We start from the raw sequence: 23,438 nt of genomic DNA on the forward strand, positions 1-23,438 counted from the left end.
GAGGCACTTTCGCATGAGAAACATAACGTTGGAAGACCTGGCTGCTTCTGACCATCGCAGATCCTGCTGCGCTTTCCGCAAGAACAGTTCGTCTCCTGGCCAAACTCCTGTTTCTGTAACTGCATTTATTGGGTAATTATACTTTCTTAAACTGTCCCAGCAGTTTTAATTTGCCACGGTGCTATTCACTTCCCTTCAAGATGCCGTGGAGTGTCACAGAGTGCTGACAAGCAGCTGTTACGCTTCACCCAAGAAGTGACTGCTTGGCGGTGGCGGGTAAAAGCCATTCCTGTGCGTGCATCGTGTGCTTGCATGTGGTACCAGGACTGTAAAATGCCTTGGGGTTCCTCGGCGGTGAGCAATGCTACATAAGCTTAAGGTAATTGTTAGCTATCAAATAGTAAAATAACTCACTGTGATGTAGCTGGGATGTTGTGGGAAATCTTATTTTTTAAATTGAATATAATCTTGTAAAAAGCTTCTCCTTCTGGTGGGTGAACAGAACATCATAACTCAACAAAAATGAAGTGAGAACTATTATAAATTCTAGCCTGCACATTTAACACACAGTAACAGCCACAATTTGACTTATTTTGACAAGTGAAAAAATCAACAGAAAAGAGAGGCTGATAGCAAATGCGTTATTTGGAAAACTCTGTCCAGGCAGATGCCACCACTGCACTGTGTGCACACCCCCCCTGCCCCCCATTTTCAGCTCCTTGTGCACCCAATGCGCCAAATATCAGGCTTCTTTTGTTCATTTGTTTAACAAGCCAGGCTTTTATCCTGCTTATCCATCTTTTTACCTATGCCTTAAAGTAAGCATGAGGCAGCCATCCTCCATTTCCTCTACCAAATCACTGAGGAATCCTGTAATATCAGGATAAAACCTGTCACCTTCACAGGGGGTGACTAATGTAGCAGTGTTAGTGGGTACCCCACAAGTACCCCCCTCCAGCAGATGAGGACAGTTCATCTCCAAGGGTGCTATCACTGCAAGATCACTTGGATCATGATTGACTTCTGCACAAAGAAGCCCAGTGCCTGAAGCATCTCCAAGTTCGCGATCTTGGCCATCCATTTTAGACCATCTTTTTTCTTTTTTCTTCCACACCTTTTTGTTGCCAGGTTGTGAAATATAGATCAATGGAGATCATACCTGAGTTCCAACAAAAACGCTCTGACACCTTTAGGCATCTCTACACAAACTCAAAACAAACAAACAAACAAACAAAAAAACCACCAACAAGCTAAACCCCTAAACTGAAACCAAAAAAGAGAAACCATGCTACTTTTAACCAAAAAATGTAAGGGTGTTCTCTGGTGGCCTACCCAAGAAAGGGAGATTCCAGCAAATAAACGAAAAGATGCTGTCTGATCAAATGACTTATCTGTGTAGTCAGATTTCTTAATAAATAAAATCGCTGGTAATAGTCATGCTGTGCCATCAAACAGCAGATTACAGTTTCCCCAGACACATACAAAACCTTTTGACGTGTCTGCTTTGCTATGGGAACAACTTGGTGTTATATACGATATTCATTAGAAGTGTAAGTGCTACTAGAGCTACAAAACTGCACTCCAAATAAGTTTCTGCTATTCATAGCATACTAATACAGACATTTACATAAGATTATGTCTTCCTTCTAATTATTTCCTACACTAGACTTCAACCATGAAATCAATGAGGCTCCAAGGGAGGGGTTTTTGTTTGTTTAAAATTTTGTCAGGCCTACGACCTACGAAGCCAAATTCTGTTTGGCCTGTGAAGCACTGGTAATTTTACTTTAAAGAAAACTTTATGCTCACAGACTGCAAACAAACAGCAGAATTAATGACTGAAGTCCAAACACGCCCTGAAACGCTTATAGTCTTTTTCTTCAAGATCTGACTAATTTCATCAAAACACTCAACTACTGAAACAGTTTTACCTATCAGACTGCTAGTTTCAGTCTCACTGAGTAAGCTCAGGTACAGCAAAACCTTGCATATTTTTATTTTTGCCCTTCTGTATTTCAGGAAACATCTGAGTTTTCAACACGCCCCTCTGCTACAGTTTTCATTTCTGGCTCCCCCAATGCTTTTGGAGGCGGTGATGACTTTCCTTCTTTTGAAGTCAAGCAGTACATCCCAGGCTGCTACGGCAAGACAGCACAGAGCTGACATCCTCACGACCATTGCCTTCCACCAGCTTTTCTTAAGTTTCTTGTACGCTATTCTGGAACATAACAACCAAAACCTCTCTGGCTGGCTTTCCCCTCACCTACCTACTTAGTACCTCTAATGTGAAAACAGAGATTCTCACATTATCCAAGAGCATGGGCGTAGATTTTCAGAGAAGTATGGAATCAAGTGTAATTTCATTCACCCTTCTAAACCTTTCTCCTTCGTGTGTCCATCGTTTTAAAAAAAAAAAAAAAAAAAAAAAAAAAAGAGTCTATTTCAAACATGAGATTTATACTAATGCTAAAGCATGCTAGTAGGATTTAGCAGTGAAACACCCACCAACATACTCAAAATCGGTGTGGTACTACTGAAACCTCAAGCTGACAAGTGGTTTTTGTGCAAGCGAAATAGATTTATCACTTGGTGAGACAGAGAATACATGGAGCACTGTCACTTATAAAAATGAAGGACTGTCATATTCAGAAACATTTACCTTAAGTGCATATGCTACCAAAAACATAATTTTAAAAAGAGTTGGTGGGTATTTTTTTCCTCTAATGATTGCTAACTTAAAGAAGAAGAACAATGCTAGAATTAAACTGATCTAAATTTCAATAAGTCGTTACCTTTGCCTTAAGAACATACTCGATATTGACAGGGAAGTATAGAAATGACAGTGCATTGCCATCTTGAGGCTCGCCAGCAGAACTGCATGTCCAAAACAAACCGTACATTTGTTACCAGGCATAACAGTAATTGAGCCAGATCTGCCAAAGTCATTATAAAACATACAGCATTAACACCATATGTTTTATCTTTATTTTTATGCCAGGGCCTCCGTAGTTCCTTTTCTGGACTGGATATGCATTTAAAATGGGAAAACCCTTAACTGAAAAATACACATATGCTAAACTAAAAAAAACAACCCTAAAAACCTAAAAACATAACACACAAAAAACGCTGTTTAGCACCTTAGTTCCTATCAGAAGGAGAATCAAGTACACTCACTTCATTCTTACATGAAAAATCTGCAGTTAAAGCTTAATTAGTAACACATATTTCCCAGATCCTTTGAAATTACTACTCCAGTTTAGTCCAGCACTGAAGACAGATCCAATTTAAGAAACATGTTACATTAAAAGATTACCCCAAATTACTCCATGTAATGTTGCAAACACATAGGTACAGAATTACACATACGGCATTTCTTAATAAGATACGGTTATAACATAGGAGTGTCCAGAAAGATAATGGCATGCTTTCCAGACATAAGACATTTTGGTGCTGGTTTAAAGGGGTAAGAATCACCAAACTACACTCAAAGGCAGCAGCTATGTAAATTGTCCTCGCAAGAACCCACCTTTAAACAAATCTCCATATCACAAACCTATGCAATACTCTGGAATCTTCGCCACAAAACTTACAAATGCCAAATACATAACCACTCTAAACACAGAATCACAGAATGTTCCAGTGCCCTCACCATCCTCGTAGCCCTCCGCTGGACTCTCTCCAGTAGCTCTTCATCTTTCTTGAACTGGGGAGCCCAGAACTGGACAGAGTACTCCAGATGGGGCCTCACTAGAGCAGAGAAGAGTGGGAGGAGAACCTCCCTCAACCTGCTGGCCACACTCCTCTTCATGCACCCCAGGATCCCATTTGCCTTCTTGGCAGCCAGGGCACACTGCTGGCCCATGGTCAGCCTGTCGTCCACCAGGACATCCAGGTCCCTCTCCGCAGAGGTGCTCTCCAGCAGAACTGCCCCAAGCCTGTAGTGGTGCATGGGGTCGTTCCTCCCCCAGGTGCAGGACCCTGCACTTGCCCTTGTTGAACTTCATCAGGTTTTCATCATCTTCCCCACCCACCCCTGAAATGAATGTCTGCTTCAGAAAAGATCACTTCAAAAACACGTGTCTGTTGATATTCCCACCCCTGAAATGGCATGCAATATGCTCTGCTGAATTTACAGCCACATGGGAAGCACCAAGTTGAAACTCTGAGTTATATATACATATATATGTATTTGGTTGGTATATATGCTTTTAATAGAGGCCAGAGCCATCTGATTTTGCTGTTTGTGAAACCAATTACATCTATAAGGCTACTCACAGAGGGCTACTGGTTTACTAAAACTGTTAAAGCTGTTTCTCTTCTCTTTTCTAAACAAACTGGCCTGTACTCAAAACACACAAACAGCCACTTCAAGGCTGTTGTTTTTACAACACGTATATTTTCCTGAGCTATCCAAAGGTCTTTCAGTGAACAAGAAGCAGCCTCACTGGAAGTTACCTGCTTGGTTTGCCGGCTGCCAGCCTGAGTGCTTGGCAGCACCCGGGGGTCCGGCCGGCTTGAGGGCTGCGACAGGCGCGGTGCTGGCGGGACCAGGTCTCGCGTCCGCACTGTCTTGGTGGGCGGCCGTGAAAGCAGGGGGCTGTGTGGCCTCCAGGGAATCGCTGTTCAGAAACAAGGGAGAAAAAAGAAATAAAATGCATTTCTTGCTAGAACAAGAGCGTTTGTGAAACACAGAAGTGGAGTGACACCCCTGCACCCTGGTGCCACACAGCAGCACCCACCACTCTGTCATCACCAGTGCTGGGGTGATCACCCCAGGACAAGACTCTGCAAGTCACATTTTTAAGCTATTTTTTAAGAACTGGACACTTGACTAATTTCTGTCAAAAGTCAATCTAGACAACTAAATCCCTTTACAATTTCCATTTAAAATAATTAACCCTTGGTGTGATACGGGTTAAAGCAGAACCCTTACTGTAAATTTGGTATACACCTAGACTTATTCAATACTTTTTTTTTCTTGGACAGTATGCAAATACTCATATAGTCAGATTATACCTGTAGATCTTAATAGAAATCATCAATCTAGAAGCGACTTAGAACTAAATGCAATTTTCTTCCATGGGCCACTGCTCCCCCAAACGATTAAGTATTTTAAAGAGCTGTAAGTTTCTTTATTCATTAAATAACATGCAAAATATTTTATATTGCCTCTTTAGAGCAGTTTACAGCTGCTTTTATATTTTAAGGGTTAGCACAACTCATTTGGCTATTTAAAAACTGCACTTTATCATGATTCTGGGGGTGCATCAAGAAGAGTGTGGCCAGCAGGACAAGGGAGGTTCTCCTTCCCCTGTACACTGCCCTGGTGAGGCCTCATCTGGAGTACTGTGTCCAGTTCTGGGCTCCCCAGTTCAAGAAGGATGAAGAGCTACTGGAGAGAGTCCAGCGGAGGGCTACAAGGATGGTGAGGGGACTGGAGCATCTCCACTACGAGGAGAGGTTGAGGGAACTGGGCTTGTTCAGCCTGAAGAAGAGAAGGCTGCGAGGGGACCTTATAAATGCCTACAAATATCTGAAGGGTGGGTGTCAGGAGGATGGGGCCAAGCTCTTTTCAGTGGTGCCCAGTGACAGGACAAGGGGTAATGGGCACAAACTGAGGCACAGGAAGTTCCGTCTGAACATGAGGAAGAACTTCTTCCCTCTGAGGGTGACGGAGCACTGGAACAGGCTGCCCAGGGAGGTTGTGGAGTCTCCTTCTCTGGAGATATTCAAGACCCGCCTGGACAAGGTCCTGTGCAGCCTGCTGTAGGTGACCCTGCTTCGGCAGGAGGGTTGGACTAGATGACCCACAGAGGTCCCTTCCAACCCCTACTATTCTGTGATTCTGTGATTCTGTGATTTACATAGAGTGTCAGTAGCCACTAATTACATTGTCAGCAAGAAAATTTTTCATTTCTCATTTCAAGAGGCTGTTGAAGAATGAGAAAGTCATCATAACAAAATTTTGATGCAGTGTAACAGTATTTGTATAATGGATATTTGCCTTTGGGAACCTGAAAACAAATACTTTTATTAAAAATCTTTAAAGTAGAGGAGTAGTTGATAAGGAAGGTCGTTTGCAAACTAAGAGGATCACAAAAATAGGAAATGAACTCAACAATGTTTTAAAATACAGCCAAAACAATTCCAAAGGCATATTTTGTGCAGTCTGGAAACCCATCAGTTAACACATTTGAAGCCTTGTATTCTTTTGTCCATTGAAGAAAAACAAATTTACAGCACAAGTGCATTGTGCATATTTCACTGGGGTCATTCACAGAATTATACATTGTGCAAAGTTCGCAAAATAAAAATCCTTGAGCTATTTTCACAAGCATTGCACACACATGATATTGCCTTGCCCATAAGACATGCAAGAACTTGAACACATCCCGAGGCCAAAACGCACATTCATAACCTCAATTTTTTTTTCTCCTCTAGATTTACAGGGTTAATAACTGATGGATTTAGAATCTTTTTCTGGGTAAGGGATAAAAAAAGATTCACAGTTGAGAAAATATATCTGAATGCTCAGTTTAATGAGTAACAGCTCTTGCATTTGCAGGCTGCTGATAACAGCGGTAGCTGTGCTGAACTGTCACGCTGATGGATGTGCTATACGCAGCGTGCACAAGCCCAGTGAAGCACAAAGTGAGACCTTGCATTCTGTTACATTCAAATGTTTAAACACATTTGAAGACATTTGTATAGCACAAATGGAGGCACTTAAGGTACACATTAGGCTCCTTAAAGGCTTAGGATACAAGTCTTTTTAAGGGCAGATTTTGAGGCAGTGGAGATATACCACATAAGAGAGCTGCTGCAGGCTGAAAGAAAAAGGATGGGCAGACGTCCTCTGACGTGAAGTAGCAGCTCAGCGGTTGAAGACAAGGCGGCTTAGGACTGGCTTCCACTACGAAAAAAGTGTGTGTCTGCAACTTCAGCATCACAGAAATGTCCTCCTGTACTTCCAAGCACATTTGACATGTAAACTGTCAAACCCACTCCAGGCCAGTGAGTGACCTCATTACAACTTTAAGAATTCCTCAAAATGCTGTTGGTCCTAAAAAAAAAGAAAATTTCCTTCTTCTTTATCCAAAAGACTCATCACCACTTGTCAAAATCACTTTTCAACCCTAGCACCTCTTTACTGCCTTTGTCTGGAATCATAAATATGAAAACCCTGCTGAGCCAGCAGCTGTCTTTACATAGAAGAGGCTACTTAACAAGCAAAAACAGATGCAAGACAAGCAAACAAGGAATCCTTCAGGCAGAAGGACAGAAAACTGTAGAAACGGCTGAGGTGTGCAGCTAGCAAACTGCAGCCTTGTTGCAGATATAGGCGAGGAAACAGACACTGGCGCATGCCCACACGGCTAGCCGTAGTGCCGATCCGTACCTCCACCATTGCCACTTCCACGGTTTAATTCTGAGGCTTGTGCATGATGTGGCATGCTAGTTCCTGAAGACACAGATTACTGGAGACACTTCAGCTTTCATTTAGAATTCAAAAAGATTGGAAAAGTGAATCCTAACGACCTCAAACTAAAAGACAGTGATAAACCCAGCTATAAAACCATCTGTGATTTTTGACCACCTCTGGTAGTTTGCGTGCCAGGAGCCTACCCTAGAGAGAAGCTTCCCAAGGGAAAAGCTTGAAGCCATTGCTCTAACAGCGGGGATCCTGTTGGCCTCAGGGCAAAACTTCTGGCAGGCCTTCGACACCCTTTGCACTTTGTGCCTGGTTCTTTCAAGCCAGAGTTGAATAAACTCAAGCCAGCGCTACAGCCTGTTAAATTAACAGGCAGGCTGCTACTGCAGCTTGGCATGTCTCTCCAGTGTAATATTGCCCACCCACGGCGGGCTGCAGGAAATCGCACACGCACCGGTTTTCCTGAATTACTGCCTCTGATCATGGAGTCACCTGGGAGTGCACGTGCAGCTTTCTCCTTAGGGAGAAAGACAGATCCATCCTCACTGCACTTTCAAAGAAGTTCTGAACCCTGTAGATGTTTGACCTTTTAAATGGTAAACTTCTTCAAATTCATGCTTCAAAATTAATGCCTCAACATTTTATTTCATCATCTTCTACACTGAGAACACTCAAAACTCAAATTATTTTTAGCTGTCTTTATTAATATAGCTATGTATCTTTTCAGAAGCACACTTACCTTCTACAAAGTGGCTGTACAATACCCACAATTAGCCCTACTAGTCTTTTGTAGCTCACTAGGATACTGTAACACTGATGACCCAGGATTGATTACCTAGAAAATACATGGTTTGAAGAGACAAAAACATATGCAGAAATTCAAGAAAATGAACAGGTTAAGGAAGAGAGCTCCCACCTGCTTTTCAGTGTCGTCACTAGCAGACTGAAGGAGGAATGATAAACCTTACTTATTTACCAAGTTCTGCATGAGTAGCTTTCTCAGACTTCCCAGATGACACTCACAGGTCAGGTTCAGATCAAGCACATTTTGATGTCAAAACACTTGTACTGTTATTAATGACAAGCCTACCTTCTAACTCTAGCTTTAACCTTTTAACTCTGTTTCATGACTCTTCAATGATTCCTCCTCCACCTGATGAATACTTACAGCAAAAATGAAAGTTTTCCATGATAAAGACTAATGCAGCCAAAAGTCACATCCATTTTAAGAAAGACAATGTTGCTTGCAAGATGTGAATGCTCTGCTGTCAAGCTTTGGGCAAGGGGTTTCAACACTGCAAGAATGAATGGACGGTGGAACATGAGCCTGAATGACTCGCATCTCATGTTCTGAAAACCCACAATGTGTTTAATTAATAAGTTAAGAGAAGATTAATCCAAATAATCCTGGAAGTGGGTTGCAATGGAAACAGATTGCAAAAACAGCCCAAGAAAAAAGTCCAGCAAAAAAGCAAGCTGAAGACACTTCTCTGTCTTTGACATAACACTAGGTCGTACTTGGCACACTCTCCTGAACTTCCATGGAGAACAACGCCTACTGCACAGTGAGGTCCCATTCTGTCAGAGTAAGGGCAAGTACGGAAAAGAACTTTCTGGGGAGCCAGTCAGAGAACAGGGGACGCACACTAGTACCACTCCAGTATGACTCCAGTACCACTGCAAACTTTATCCAGTGCTTGCAACACGCTCCTCAGACTTACCCTCTCCTGGTCAACAAAAGCATTGTGGAAACAGGCAAAATACACTAAAAAGCAAGTAATAATTCCTCTGCTATTCCTCCTCGTCTTCCTCCCCAAATACCAAACACTGTATTATACCCCATTTTTTGGTGGGAGGACAGGGAGCAAAAGTCATTTGTCAGATGACTGTCCCATCGCAGAACATGATACTGAGAGCTTCTTGGATGCTATAGAGGGGCAAGGGGCAAGAAAACTGTGGGGGAGGTTACATGTGAAATGAGGACATGTCCCATGTCCCATCCCCCCCCCCAAATCCCAGGAGGAGAAAAAAAACATGATCTGGGGCTATAGACGCCTAAACCTCCCACCATCCCTTCCATGGAAACTCTTACATAATGCTTGCTAGAATTTCTTCAAGCACACTTTAGAGAAGATAACTATGTGTCATGTTGTTATTAGCCAAAGGAGAAGCTATAGCATTAAATTAAGTCAAATGAAGCTTGTCCTCGTGTAACTTCTAACACTGCTAAAATGTAACAAGGGACAAGTCTCGGACTTTCCCGAGCACGTTCAACAGGTCTGGGTGGACTTCTTCCTCATGCAAGCCCCAGATACCAGGTTATCCATATGTAAACATCACCACTTGAGCCCCAAGCTCAGGCTGGTACATCAGTATTTTCCTGAAAGTTCTCTGGATTATAGATAATATTTTAACTCCCATTTGCTGTCCAGAACAACTGTGTGAGTTGGGAACAAGTCCTCCACGGTCTGAGGAAGCCTGCTGACAGGAGAGGTTATGTAGTATCTAAGAGACTGTCTGTAAATGCTTTCTTCATATGGCCAAGAATTCTGTGAAGTTATTTTCCCTTAAGAACCCTAAATCTTTAAAGATAAAAACAAGACCAGAAAAAAACACAAAAAGATGTGAGCAAATCACTCTTCTTGGCTTCTGGCACAACCAAGTGGAATATGAGAGCCTTGATTCTGCTTTATGGCTTTTAAATCAAAATAATTTAACAAAAAAGACTTCCCTTGCATTACACATTACTGCCTGTTGGTTGTCTATTAACCCCAAGCAGGCATCGAGCACACTGCAGAAACCTGATTAAATAACTTCTAAAATATACACACAGTGTTTGATATAACACTGAAGGGAAAAAAAAGGCAATTTTTAATATGCACTTTTTGAAGTATTGATATTAAAGAAACTGCAACTTCAGAGTCAGGAAAGAATGATTTATCTGCCTTAAGACCACGTAAACTGTTACACAGATGCTTTTCCAAAGCTTTACAGCAAGGTATTAGCACAGCTGAGATAAAACTTGAATCTCAGATCTCAATTTCTTGTTCTTAGCTATGTTGTCTGTCGTACACACCACCATGTATTTTGTACAGTATCAAAATACCTGTTGGCTGAAGATATATATAGAGGACCAGAAAAAGTCAGGTATGAGAATTATGACCAAATCCCATGAATGTGGGAAATGCATATGTCTTTTTGGAAGGGCTTTCTGGTGCAACAATAGAGAAACAGAAGACAAGAAATACTGATTGCTGACCTTGTTCCCACCTCTACTGCAAAACCACGGTCTCAGTCTGCTTTTAAAACGGTGTTTATGTTTCGTGTTAATCTAGCAGTGTTCCAATAACTTGCAAGAAAGAAGAAAATGTAAAATGAAATAATAAAAACAAAGAGCAGGGAAAGTCGTGTGGGTGGAGGTACTTGTGTATCAAGTTGCAGTGAGGGAGTACGTAACCCTTCCGTAAGCAGTGCTCTGCACAGAAACAATTCAAAGCATCTTTCAGAATAAGTGTTCTCTCAGAGTCAACAAAAGCATTTATCTCCAGCCCAGACTATCCTCTTTTCAAGTAATTGTACCTGGCATAGCATCAGGTAGACAAAGCAAAAGCCACGTCGACGCTCATTCTTGCTACCGTCTCCCAAAATTTCACAGCATTTTTGACTGTGATTCAATTTTAGGGCAGAGCTCCATTTCTTGGAAATGCAAGATATTAAATACATAAATTTTTTTACTGCATATATGTAGTTTGTTAAAAACTGCAAATCCCCATCAACTTTAGGTTATTTTGTTGCCATCAGGATGAACTCTTAGCTTAGAAAAACACTGCCTGGCTGTTATACAGAAATAGAGTGCATTTCTGAGGAGTCTAGTAGGGGGAGAAAACGGGTGGATGTTCAGCACCACTTCAGGCCAGTTAATAACAGACATTAAGTCAGAAAAAGGTCAAGTTCTCTGGCCTGCCCAGTACAGAGCAGTTTAGGACAGCCAGCTCTTTGGAACAGAGACAGTGAAGTTGAAAGGGATAAAAGAGAAAGATTTCTGGAGCAATTGTACTGCAGAACACATTCTAAACCCTGCTTTTGTTACAGCTACAACCATCTTGAGTTTTTTCCCTAGCTACAACCTGCTTGAATTTTTCTCCAGACATAATGCAAACAAGCCTAGGCTACCTTAGTAAAATAAATTTGTTACCTTTTCATGAAAGTTATACAAGACAGAGCCACAAACCACAAAACGCAAAGATGTTTAAGCTCATTAATTACTAAAAGTAAATGGTAAGCATAATTTATCTTCTTTTCTTTCTTTCTTTCTCCATCCATACAGCGAGGCTGTGCTCCTTTCTTCCCTAGGATGAGGTTGCACAGACCTTTATTTCTATGGCTCCATCTACTGGCAACCTCTTCCTCCTCACTGGAGGAATCCTTCAGAAATGCAGTTTATGCATAAGGTTCTTAGACTAACAGTACTACTACACCACATTTACCAAATTTTAGGTCATATCCTATTTTGGATCTCCCCAATAGCCTGAAAATCATATGGCCTTACGCCCCAGCCTGTACACAGCAACCTGAACAAAGATAACCTGGCTACTGTGATGGTTTAAGAGAAAATCTGATTTTCACAAGTTTAGAAATAACATCAAAAAACCTAACAATCTGTGGACGTTTATTCCAAGCCATTCAACCTGGATCTTGATAAACCCAACACCAATAAGTTCTTTTAGGCTGGCTCATATGGTTTCACTGCTGTCTCCCAGTACACCTCCTGGCTCCCTGGCACGCCCCTCTTCAGCTCTGCGATCAGAAGAGCAAATCAGAGACAACCTCAAAACTGTACTTTAACTACAGTGGGATGAAAGAAGTTCTCCATTTCTTCTCGCCTTTCCCAACAGGCAGTCCCACATGCTCATAAGGGACAGCAACCAAATGGAGCCAGTTTAGGAATTCTAACTTTCTAGCAGAAATAAGTATTTGCATCTCCAAAACCAACCCTTCAGACCCAGGGGAACTTCTCCCCGTATGGTGAGCAAATGATGCATAAACATAAAGCCAGTTTCGGAATCAGGAAGGGGAATGTTTCCATTCTTGCAACAATCCACCTTCCTTTGCAGCTTATGCCATACACACTGCACATCAGTGAGTGAAGGAAAAAAGAAAAGGGGAGTCAGGGCATTCACTTTCACCACCATTATTGGCTTTACAGAAGGATCAGCAAACACCACAGCTAAAGAACAAAGCCTTGCTGGCAGCACATCCTAGACTTCACCCATGGTGCACAGGAGGCAGAACTCCTGGAGAGGTTTTCCCTTTGGACGCATGCATAAAAATACCTCCTAATAAGTCTCATTCAGTGGCAAAAAGCAAATTAGTATTTAAAGTTGTGTTACACCACTATAATGCTGAAAATATTTTTTTATTCTTTTTACAGTGGACATACCAGAACATTAGAAATTTTGATACATCTTAAGATGTCTGCTTGTGTTTAATAACCACCATTTCCCTTGCCCAAAGTTAGGGCTACTTTAGCCTTTTCTAGTGACCGAGGTCCCCTTGAAAGCTATGAAACAGGAGGGAAAGAGCTAACACTTCTTACTCAACAGAAATTTCTACATCAAGGGGATCTCAGCTTTACTTATAATTGGGCCTTCTTTCTAGAAGGGTTTTACTCTTGTGAAAATGTATATGAAAACCCACAAATTATTTTTTACTTAGCGCAGCTTAACACATGCTGTCCTGTAAAACAACCAAATAGATTTTTGCCTTTGAGGCTGAAGTCCATTACATAAATGCAGCTTTCCACAGCGTTGACATAGCTGCCTGCAGTCAGGAAATGAGAACAAAAAGTCCTGTGCACTGAACAGAATCAGTGCTGGAACAAAGGGCCTAGACAGAAAATAAGTTTTAAAACAGCTATTTGCTGCACCACATGCCAGTTACTTGATTTTATACATTAAAAGTGAGCTTTGAAAAATCGCAGCTCTTTGTTCCCAGAGCACCCTCGCAGCCTAACGCGCCGCTTACTTGCTCAAGGAACTGTTGCAAATAATTCATCTGGATAGAGGTTTAAAGCCAGAATATCTTGTTTCTTCTCCAGCTGGCTCTTTTGGGTGATGGTGCCTCCCTTGGAGGTCCGCGACGCAACACAAACAGCATCGCGCAACTCAGCAGGGTACCTGATGCGCGTGAGGAAACCTTTGCTTAATACAGTGAATTTGCACAAACACCATAGGCAGGACCAGGGTGCAGATTAGTTCTGCAAAGAGGTGAAAACCAGTACGATTTGGGGTTGGTGACCTCGTGCCAAAGACCACAACAGGCAGACGGCTTCAAGCATGCAGACAACAGAAACGGGCTTTGAAGGAGAAGCCAGTTTATTGCGAGTCCTCAGTGCCAACCCCGCGCCGCACTCGGACAATACCTCTTGCTCTGTCGCAACTCCAGAGCACTTGTGGACTTCCTGGAGGGCCTGATGGCTGGCAGAGAAGGCTTAGTGACAGGGGTGATGAGCAGGGCATCCAAGAGCGAGCGGTAGGCACTACGTTCGGAGAGTCTAGCAAGCGTTCAAAAAGATCACGTGAACAAACAAGTTGACCAAACCAAGTTCAAGTTGGCTTGGATGACTGAAAACCCTCATGAAAAGCCTGTAAGTTCTGTAGCAGTGTGGCGAAACTGAGCCTAGAATAACCGATTCAGAAATTACAGCTAAATAAGCGGTCCCAAAGTGGAGGTTGCATACCACAGGGAAACCCACTGGGGTGTGAGAAGAAATTTATTTTATTTTCACCATTAATAAAACAAAATACAAAATACTTTTAAACTAGTGCTTATTTAATCTTTTTCTTATCCTTTTTTAATCTCTGTTTTTGTGGATATTTTATAATGTACATAATACATTAGTACTTTATGACATTTATATAATTTCGAGATACACAAATATACATACGTTGGATAAGCAGGCTCAGAATGTTTTTACTAATAAGGGTGCAGACTCGAACACCTTGAGACCACTGGTCTAAGCAAGCCATTATAAAAAGCAGTGCAATAGCGATTTAGATGCAACTCGGAGAGTTACTGCCTTTAAGCATCCAGAAGTTACTCAAAGATGCAGATTCTTCTTTGTCACCCCCACAACATAATAATTTTTTACAGTTATTTTACTGACTGAACTATGAAATGGATACCATGAGGATAAGAATGGTAGAACTACTCACCAAGGTTCAGAGCATCAGTCTGGACCTAAGCTGAAAATAGGGCATTCTGTTCTAAACGACTTGCCCATCACACTACTGTGAAAGAGCTGATTTTGCAATCCTGTCAGGAACCAATTATCCTTGTGTGAGCTTGAACTTTCTTAAACCAAGCCATAAAATGTTTCTTTTAAAGTTGATGTCTACCTGGCCCGGACAGCAATGGCAGCAGACACAGCAGCAGCAGCCATGCTCTTAATTTTTGATCTCTGCTTGAAAGGAGAAGTAACAGGAAGAGGAGCAGGTCCAAGCTTGGGCGCACTTCCCAAAGGATTTTCCAGCAGTACTCTTCTAGCACAGACGCTTTGAGCCAACAGAGAAGAAAACAGAGTAAGCAGGAAAGATTGATAGAGACACAGTACAATACCAGACTGCATTAACCACTGGAAAGTTCTGCGCTTGTAGGTTCCCAGTTCACAAAGACATCAGGCAATGTATTAGCCACTTGAATAATGACATTGAAAACAGCAATTTTCATTTAACCCACAAATAAAACTTTCCCCTCATTAAGTCAGGATTCAGCACCTATCAGCCTTCAAATTCCTCTTCCCAGATTCTGCCTCACAGCCCTGGGTCATTCCCACTGAACTCCAGGACACTCCATGTGGATCCATATAAGTCTCCATGGTACTGACAGAAAGAGCCCTGAAGATCATTTCATTTCTCCTCTTTTTCATAATAAATAATAAATATTGGAATATTTGGTGATATAACATCAGTAGGTCTACTTTTAGCCATCTTCACCAGATCTGGTTCACTCCTCGCCCCATTTCATTTTCCCTGCTTATTAAGTAGGTTGGGAGGAATGTGAACAGGCAAAAAATAAAGAAAAGTGAAAAACACATTCTGGCTCCAAAATTGTTTCTACAATGATGAATCCAAAACCCAGGCTCTATTCTAAAATTTCAAGATTTCTGTGCATTTTTTTATATCATTTCAGAAGTGAACAAAATGCTCCAAACACTTAAACAACTATATTTTACACCACTTTTCAGATTTAAATGCAAAAATGTTCCCTGAAAACCTTCCTTACACCTAGCAGTCTGCTACAGATATACCTTAAAAGATTTACCTCGTATGACTTACAGATGATGTAGACTGACAGCTTGAGATTTTACTGAAAGAATTTGTTTCGCAAGTAGGCAGAGGTGCATCATGCCTGCCCAAAAGCAGCAAGAGAAGAAAAGTCCGTTATCAAACTCTTCTTACACTTCTGGCAATGCCAACTAAAGCTCAGGAGGAGTTCACTGAAGGATTTTCAAAAGCCCTCCTTACCCAAAAAAAACCAAACAGGTATGGTTTAATATCCCTGATTGTTAACTGCTGGGGGAAGCACTTTCTTTCCCTATCAGTAAACATTCTACTCCGGATAGCCTGTCACTACATTAATCACAGAACCATAGAATGGTTTAGGTTGGAAGGGACCTTATAGATCACCTTGTTCCAATGCTTGTATTCTCCTCCACAAACTTCAGGTTACTGGACAACTCAAAAATACACATTTTATAGCAAGGGTGACTAACTTTTGAAAGCTAGGTGAATGAAATGTGTAACAGCAAAGCATCATACATTATGCACACTGTGCTGTGCTTCCCCCAAAAAACCTTCTTCCACCCTCTGATGCTATATATTCACCCCATGTCACCAACTTTTGACAACAGTCACCTTCCAACAAAATCTCCTACCCATGACTGGTTTCTCTGCCTCCATCTTAGTACTACTTTAATTTTCGCATTATTTTTCTAACTTTTGTCTAAAAGCTATTCAAATTTCTAATTGCTACACAGATATCCAGAGCAGTGCAAGGGTCAGGAGACACCTGTAAGCTGCTCCCTCTTGACAACATCATCAGCAAAAAAATTAAGCGCAGGTGAAACCGTGTGTCAAATTACAGTTCCCGACAGTGCGTTCTCAAGGCAGCTGGCTGGGCTGTACCTGGCAGGAGTGGGAGGCAGCAGGAGGGCTGTTTCCCCCAGCGGGGCTGCCGGAGGCAGCTGCCCGGCCGCAGCGGTGGGCTGGGGATGCTCGGAGGTCTGCGTGGCCACAGCACGCGTCGCTGGGAGATGAGGGGCTTCAGCAGCTGTCAAAAAGCTTGCCGCGTCTGGAGCGGACAACTCCGCAGTTATCGTCCTAGTTGATGTTGATTTCACAAGTAATTATAACAAGACAATACATGGAGAAGAAAACTCTCATTTGATTAAAAATAATAACAGACAACTCTTTGTAGCTGGTGTTCTTGCATCTTTCATAAGAAGAACAAGCAAGCAGGATGTGAGGGCTTTTTTTTCTTCCCTAGGAACCAAACACTTGTCCCCTAGGAATCAGACCATGCTGAAACTGGTTCTTCGGGGCATTTTAACCAGATGAAGGTTGGGAGCTTAGAAACAACAAAGCCAAACTATCTGGGTAGTTTAAAGCAGTTACTCAAAAAATAGATAACAAACTTGAACACGAGCACAACCAGTATATTAGAAACTCTACCTAGTGTAAGTAGATGACACTTTATACACTGTGGCTACTTGGCTGCTGGTATTTAAAACCTGAACAACTGCAGGGGGATGAGGAGCACACTTGGGTAAGGCTTCCAAAGGGTTCTCAAACAAAAGTTCTCTGAAGTGAAAGAAAGCAGAAGGACAAGTAGCATTCACCACATGAAAGCAGTATTTTTCCCCATATTTTACTTCCTCTTGCTTGTCACCAAACCAAGACAACCATAAAGGATCTGACAGCTTTAGTTAGGCCAGTCTGAGACCTCTTCTGCCCAACCTGACACTCATTTGAGAGTTAAATGAGCAACTCCTGTCTATGCAAATTCCTTTTGACTACAACTGAGGGAAGTTGTTTAGGAAAACTGATTTAGAAACATCAAACCTGCCAAAAAGGAGATCTGGCTGAGTTGAGGAGAGTACAGCAGCAATTACAACAATTCACAACAAAACAGTGGTATGCACAGATTATACCCTTTCCTGGAGTTGCCCTTAAGTTCTCCAAAACTTCATACAGCATCTTTGTGAAGCTTTACAAGTCATAAAAAGGGCCTTGAAGAATGCAAGGAGAAGGGGAATAAATCACACTGGGTATATGCTCCAAAGGGAGAGCAAGCTGACTCCAAATCTTATTCATACATACGTATATATGCTCATTGTATTTCCATTTTTCACTTACTTTGGCAGTAGCTAGAAAACGAGTAAGAAATTATTCTTGGAGATTACCATTTCTGCAGAGAATATTCTTGGCTGTCCACCAATCAGAAAGTACATAACAAAAATCAGGATTAGTACCTAATATTTAATACTAAGTCTTTGTATTTATGACTATCAGGAATAATTCCATTAAAAGAAAAGATAAAAGTAGGTCTATATGACCGTAAAAAGCATGTATATAAAAGAGTAATCTAAAGGTTTGCTGGCACTGGATCTGCTTTATATTAGTTCTATATTTCTCAGGAAGTGCCACATTCTGTGGTTTACACGGTCTAAAGTTGCCAGGATGACTTTTTAAGATGATTTTCTGCAACTTTATGGAAAGGTTTTAATTGCTATTAAATCTTTTACCGTTAAACTTATAGGAGGACATCGCATATATGAAACTGAGTAATAATACACTATAAATTACAGTAGTTGGCTATATTGCCATATGACTCAGTTAAGCTTTCAATACAGAACTAAAACTACAATAAAAAAGCATTATGCTTTATATTATGAATTCTACCCCATAAGTAGCAAACCTAACTTTAATCTAGTAATCAAATCCAGATCCTTCATGTATTTCACAGCAAACTCTTTCTCCTTCGTGGTAGTTCAGTACTGGGTGGTGCAAATTACAGAGCTTTGGCCAAGACAGAGCCCACCAGGAAAATAAAGACCTATGCCAGTCATCACCAACAAATGTGGGGCTTTAGCGGCAAAAGCAAGTCTACTGACCTTTGGATGGCCCAGTTCTGCTGTACTAGAAGTCTGACGTGGCACGCACCAATTACTCCACACATTTTTCTAATAGCTGCCATTTTATCAAAAAGGGGTTTTGGAGATCAGCTTTGAGTCTATTTCCCATACAAAAGAGTGTTATAAAAGCAGTGACATTGGCTCAGCAACAAAACATAAACACCAAATATAGTTGCTACACTGATGATCTCTCGTTTCAGGAGAGAATCAAGAGCACATAGCTTTGTCAGGTAATTTATGTTCTCCCTCCCATACTCAGTGCTAATCCTTCCTTCAACAGCTCTGCAGAAGCTGCTCAGATTTCTGCCCTTCTTGAGTAGAAAAAATTCATCACCTACTTTTTTGACTATTTGTATAAATACTTCAGCTCTCGTCCTGAACCACCATGAGTGTAGCCGCCCTTTCCCATTTCCTGTGGCTCATTTTACAGCTGCTCTCTTGCTAGGTTCATTTTGCCAAATAATAAACTTAGAGCCACAGGTCTTGAGTGAGAGTGCATTTAAATTTCCTCTCCCTGGACACAGACCCAGAGCTACGGTTTAGAAAGAACTCCTTGGTACTTCGAACACAGTAGTTGTAACCGTACCTACAAGGCATCTGCAGCTCTGTAGGTGCAATCATACCAGAGTTTCATTGGTAGACATGCAAATCAATTATTGAAGTAGTACTTTTCCCCCTGCCTTTTCACCCCAGGTTTTCAGCTTAAAAAAAAATGCCTAAAACACTACCCAAAGTATTGTCATACATGTTTGTGTGTATTTTTCATCTTTGGTGACTCATAACTTCTCAGCCCATCTGCTTCCTGGCATTTAAGAGAACGTACTGCTAAAACCATCACAACCAAGTCTTCTGTTCTGTGTTGGCTCAAGCCAAAGGTTACCATGCAGGTACCGGCCCACTGTCCATGCAAACCCCTACCATCACCCACCATCCCTTCCTGACTAATCTCATGTTAGCTCATGAAGGTATCCTCTCAGACATCAAAAAAACCTTCAAAAGACATTGCTACAAAACAGACCTGATGTATTTTGTTGTGAGGTTTCGCCTCATCTCAGCTGGTTGAGACTATTGCTTTAAAGGGGATACTGTCAATCCCCAATCTTAGTATTAGATTTCTAGTTGCAGAAAGCCCACGCAGGTATGGGCAGTAGTATATTCCTGTACGCCTTTCACAAGGACAAGTCTCTGTCTAGGGGCCTGGCAGGACCAGGCACTGTTCATTCAGTCCTCAAAGAAGCAGAATGACTTTGTGTTCTAACTTTGCGCTTGCGCATGTGTAATGAACGCTAGCTACCTGGAATTAAAAAAAAGACTCCTGCACTATGAAACACAAACCGTCAGGAAACGTTATTGACCTTCAATAACAGCATCATAACCCTCCAAATTATTGTCTCTGTTGTGTACACAAAATTACTGTCGCTGTCTAGTACCCACAGCTGACCTCCAAAACATCACCTGTCTGCCGAGGTAAGCGTCTGTGAAGCTATCCAAGGCCAATGACAGGAAATTTGCCAGACAATTACCCAGTTTTCTTTGATTGCATCATAGCACAGCACAGTGTTATGAGTGAAATAATCTGCTTTTTAAAAAATTGGTTTTGTATTTTTAAAGGCAGTTCTCTGTGTGAAGAAATCTGAATTCATTTTCAAGTTGTTGAGAACACTGAAAAGTTACTCCATCCAGGTGACAGGGTGGACACCCACTGCCAACGTACAGCCACACACTAAACACTGTGTCTTATTTTGACTGGTATCCAGGAGACTGTTCATGAATCTGCTCAGCTTTACTTCATTTATCTTCTCCTTCCCCCTCCTATCATTTCCAGGAAAATCCCTAGTCACGGCAGATTAATTAAGTTTATTTTAAGTAAATGACAGACAACCCTCTCTCCCCCAAGACAGACAAATCTAGGATAGAATAACGTACAGATAGACTGTTAACTGAATCAAACCCCCCTCTGAACGATTTACCTCCCAGGAGTTGCTGCAGCAATGTGTTCAGAAAGCCTGGGAGAGGGGACACTGCCAGGGGAGGACTCTGCTATCGGCAAAAGAGCAGCTGCAGGTTCTGGCTTAGCACCGTTTTCACTCCATTCACAATAATAAAACCAAATGAAGGCATACAGAGAAAGAGATTTTTAATCCACACTGAAATAGTATGCTGAACAGGAGACATTGTGCATGAAAGTGTTAGTAAATTGGGGGAAAAAAAAAAACAACCAACAAAGCAAAACATGGAGTTTACAGCAAAACCCAAACAGGGGGATAAAATGAGGCACAATACACTTAGGAAGTGTCATGCTTCCAGTGAAGGCTGAGAAGTGTTCTGCTGCTTATAAACACAGAAAGCCAAGTAGTATTTTACGTTTACAAAGGTGGAACATATATGTACGTAGTGTTACACGATGCGACGGAAAACTCTTCGGAAATACTGGAAAAGAAACAGACACAAGTGCTAGTGGGATTCACTCCCAAAGTTTTATACACTTTCGCTGCAACATTTTTAGGGTGTTAGTTCTGTGAAGGTTAGACTATATATTTCTCAGCATTTTTTCACATCCTTTCATTTTTTCAGTTGTGATAGGGAACAAAGAAGAAATCTAGAAAATGTTGTCTTAAAGCCCTCTACTTCAAGAAAAGCACCCATCAGGCATCTCACTGTAATATACAAAAATAAAAGTAAACTACAAGGTAGAGAACAATCACAACCACGAGTTTTGAGCAGACTAAACTAGCCACAGGAATAGGCATTGCTGCTTTTTTTTTTTTTATAATATATATATACATATTAGCATGCAGAATTAAGTATCTTAACAAAGTAGGAAGCCCTAAGTGCTGAAAATTATTGAACAGACTTAGGAATGATCAGAGAGCAAACCTCATAGGTGGTAAAGGTGTGGATGGAAATTCTGGTCCAGGTAGCATCTCCAAAGTCTGGCTAGCTACGGAATTTTTATTCAGATTAATACAGGTATCCTGGGCTCCTGCTCCATTAGGTAGATCTGCAGGCATGCTTTACAGACATTTATGACATACAGGGGAGAAAGTAAATATAAGATTTATGACAGATTGTTTCAGGACTGACCAGGAGTGGGACAAATATTTTCCAGTGGCTATGGATTAGCTAAACTAGAAGTCTGGAAAACCCAGGCACATTTTCACTCAGGACAATGAACTGACTCTAGAAATTAAGGCCAAAACCAAATCTGTACCTGGTTCCTCAAAGGGGAAGGGTTAAAAGTGAACATCTAAAACATATTTGGAAACAGGGTGTTGCGGAATTAGAACTAATCATTTACTAAAACACATAAATAAAATTTACATAAAGTCTAGATTTTGCCTTTCTAACCTTCAAGTAACTGGTTTAAGAATTGCAATTTACACATTCCAGTGAGGGCTTTCTATTTCTATTTCCTGTCCTTCCAGCTGCTGAAAAGAGAAAAATCTATTTTATCCACACCAAAGTCCGTACTGGGTTACAGTTTAGGGATAAATAATAATAACAAAATCCACAGAGCATGTGTCTTGCACAATGCCTGCATGAAATGTTGAGTATATTAAATTGGGATATTTCTCTGTAGATTACTGATGGAAGAGAAGTTTCTATTTCATTGTTCACCATATTTATCTTCAGGTGATCTCTGAAATGTAAGCTGATTCATTTATATCAAAAACTGCTCAGAATATTTTTTCAAAGATCAGGTGAATGCTGGGAATTGGACACAAGCTAGGGAATGTTATTGGCATACAAATGGAAAAATCAGTCCATTGTTTTAGAAACAGTAACAAAGTCCAAAATTTAATGTCAACAAGCGTTCTGCAATGGAGATATTGGGCGAAGAGATGACATCTTCAAAGCAGTAAAAGAGATCAATTTCACACATGCAGAACACATTTTTGGAAGCAGTGATTTGTTACTACGAATTTATAGGAAACTAGTAATTTTGGTAGCCTCTCTCAAACTATTCTCATATCCTCAGACTTCATGACTGTCTATGTTTAATTTTCATCAAAACAGAAGATTCTATACTTTATATAAATATAATATAAAAAAATAATAAATAAAATAAATATTTTTCTTCCATTTCTCGACAAAGCAACTCAACCTTAAAAAGGATAAGAGATAGCAAGATACAGAAACGTAAGTTAAATACCAACATTGAGATATTCTCATTACCTAGGGACATCTCCAAGATAAAAATACTTGAAGGTGAAACCATTTGGCCCTTAGGAAGAAAACCTTACAAGAGAGTTTAAGTGATAACCTTTCACAGTTCTCATTGCATTGATGTCCTCTGAAACTCCCGTCTTCCTTTCCATTCACAAAAAATTCTTTAAACCCAGCAAAACTATTTTAATACTCTACTTGACATTCCTACTTTAATACGCAGTATTCTATCAAATTATAATATTGTGGTGTATGTGCACTCAGTAAAGCATTTGGGTTTAGTAACACAGTACTCACTACTGAGTTACGTGATAGAGCATGGAAATCAAAGTGATTGGCACTTCTCATCAAAACAGTCTTTAGTAAAATTATTAAAGTGAGTATTTTCCCCTACTGTCCCTAAGGAGTTAACCCAAGAGGTGTGCAAGATGTGATATGCCTTGATCCATCATTACCAGTGCAAATCTAATCGTACTTTACGCTGTGCTTGTTAGGCACCCACATCGGTGACTGTTAGTGTTAGATAACTTGGCTATTACCTGAAGTCTCCATTTTCTGTTTGGCTTTTCCTAAAGATAAAACAACGAATACCATAAGCTACTGCTGTATTGTATAGTGGTATAAACCATCTGAAAAGCAAGCACA

General features: G+C 41.0%; 1 protein-coding gene across 5 annotated transcripts in view; it reads right to left on the bottom strand.

The window, feature by feature from the left end:
• PDLIM5 (PDZ and LIM domain 5) overlaps nt 1-23,438 on the bottom strand; it is a 131,908-nt gene that overhangs the window by 24,248 nt on the left and 84,222 nt on the right. For all 5 annotated transcript variants that reach the window (XM_075421491.1, XM_075421490.1, XM_075421489.1 and 2 more), the window contains one exon: nt 4,456-4,619. In XM_075421491.1, the coding sequence (XP_075277606.1) occupies nt 4,456-4,619 (164 nt within the window). The remainder of the gene's footprint in view (nt 1-4,455; nt 4,620-23,438) is intronic.

This window comes from Opisthocomus hoazin, chromosome 5 (assembly GCF_030867145.1).
Source record: "Opisthocomus hoazin isolate bOpiHoa1 chromosome 5, bOpiHoa1.hap1, whole genome shotgun sequence".
In the NCBI taxonomy this organism is placed as follows: domain Eukaryota; kingdom Metazoa; phylum Chordata; class Aves; order Opisthocomiformes; family Opisthocomidae; genus Opisthocomus; species Opisthocomus hoazin.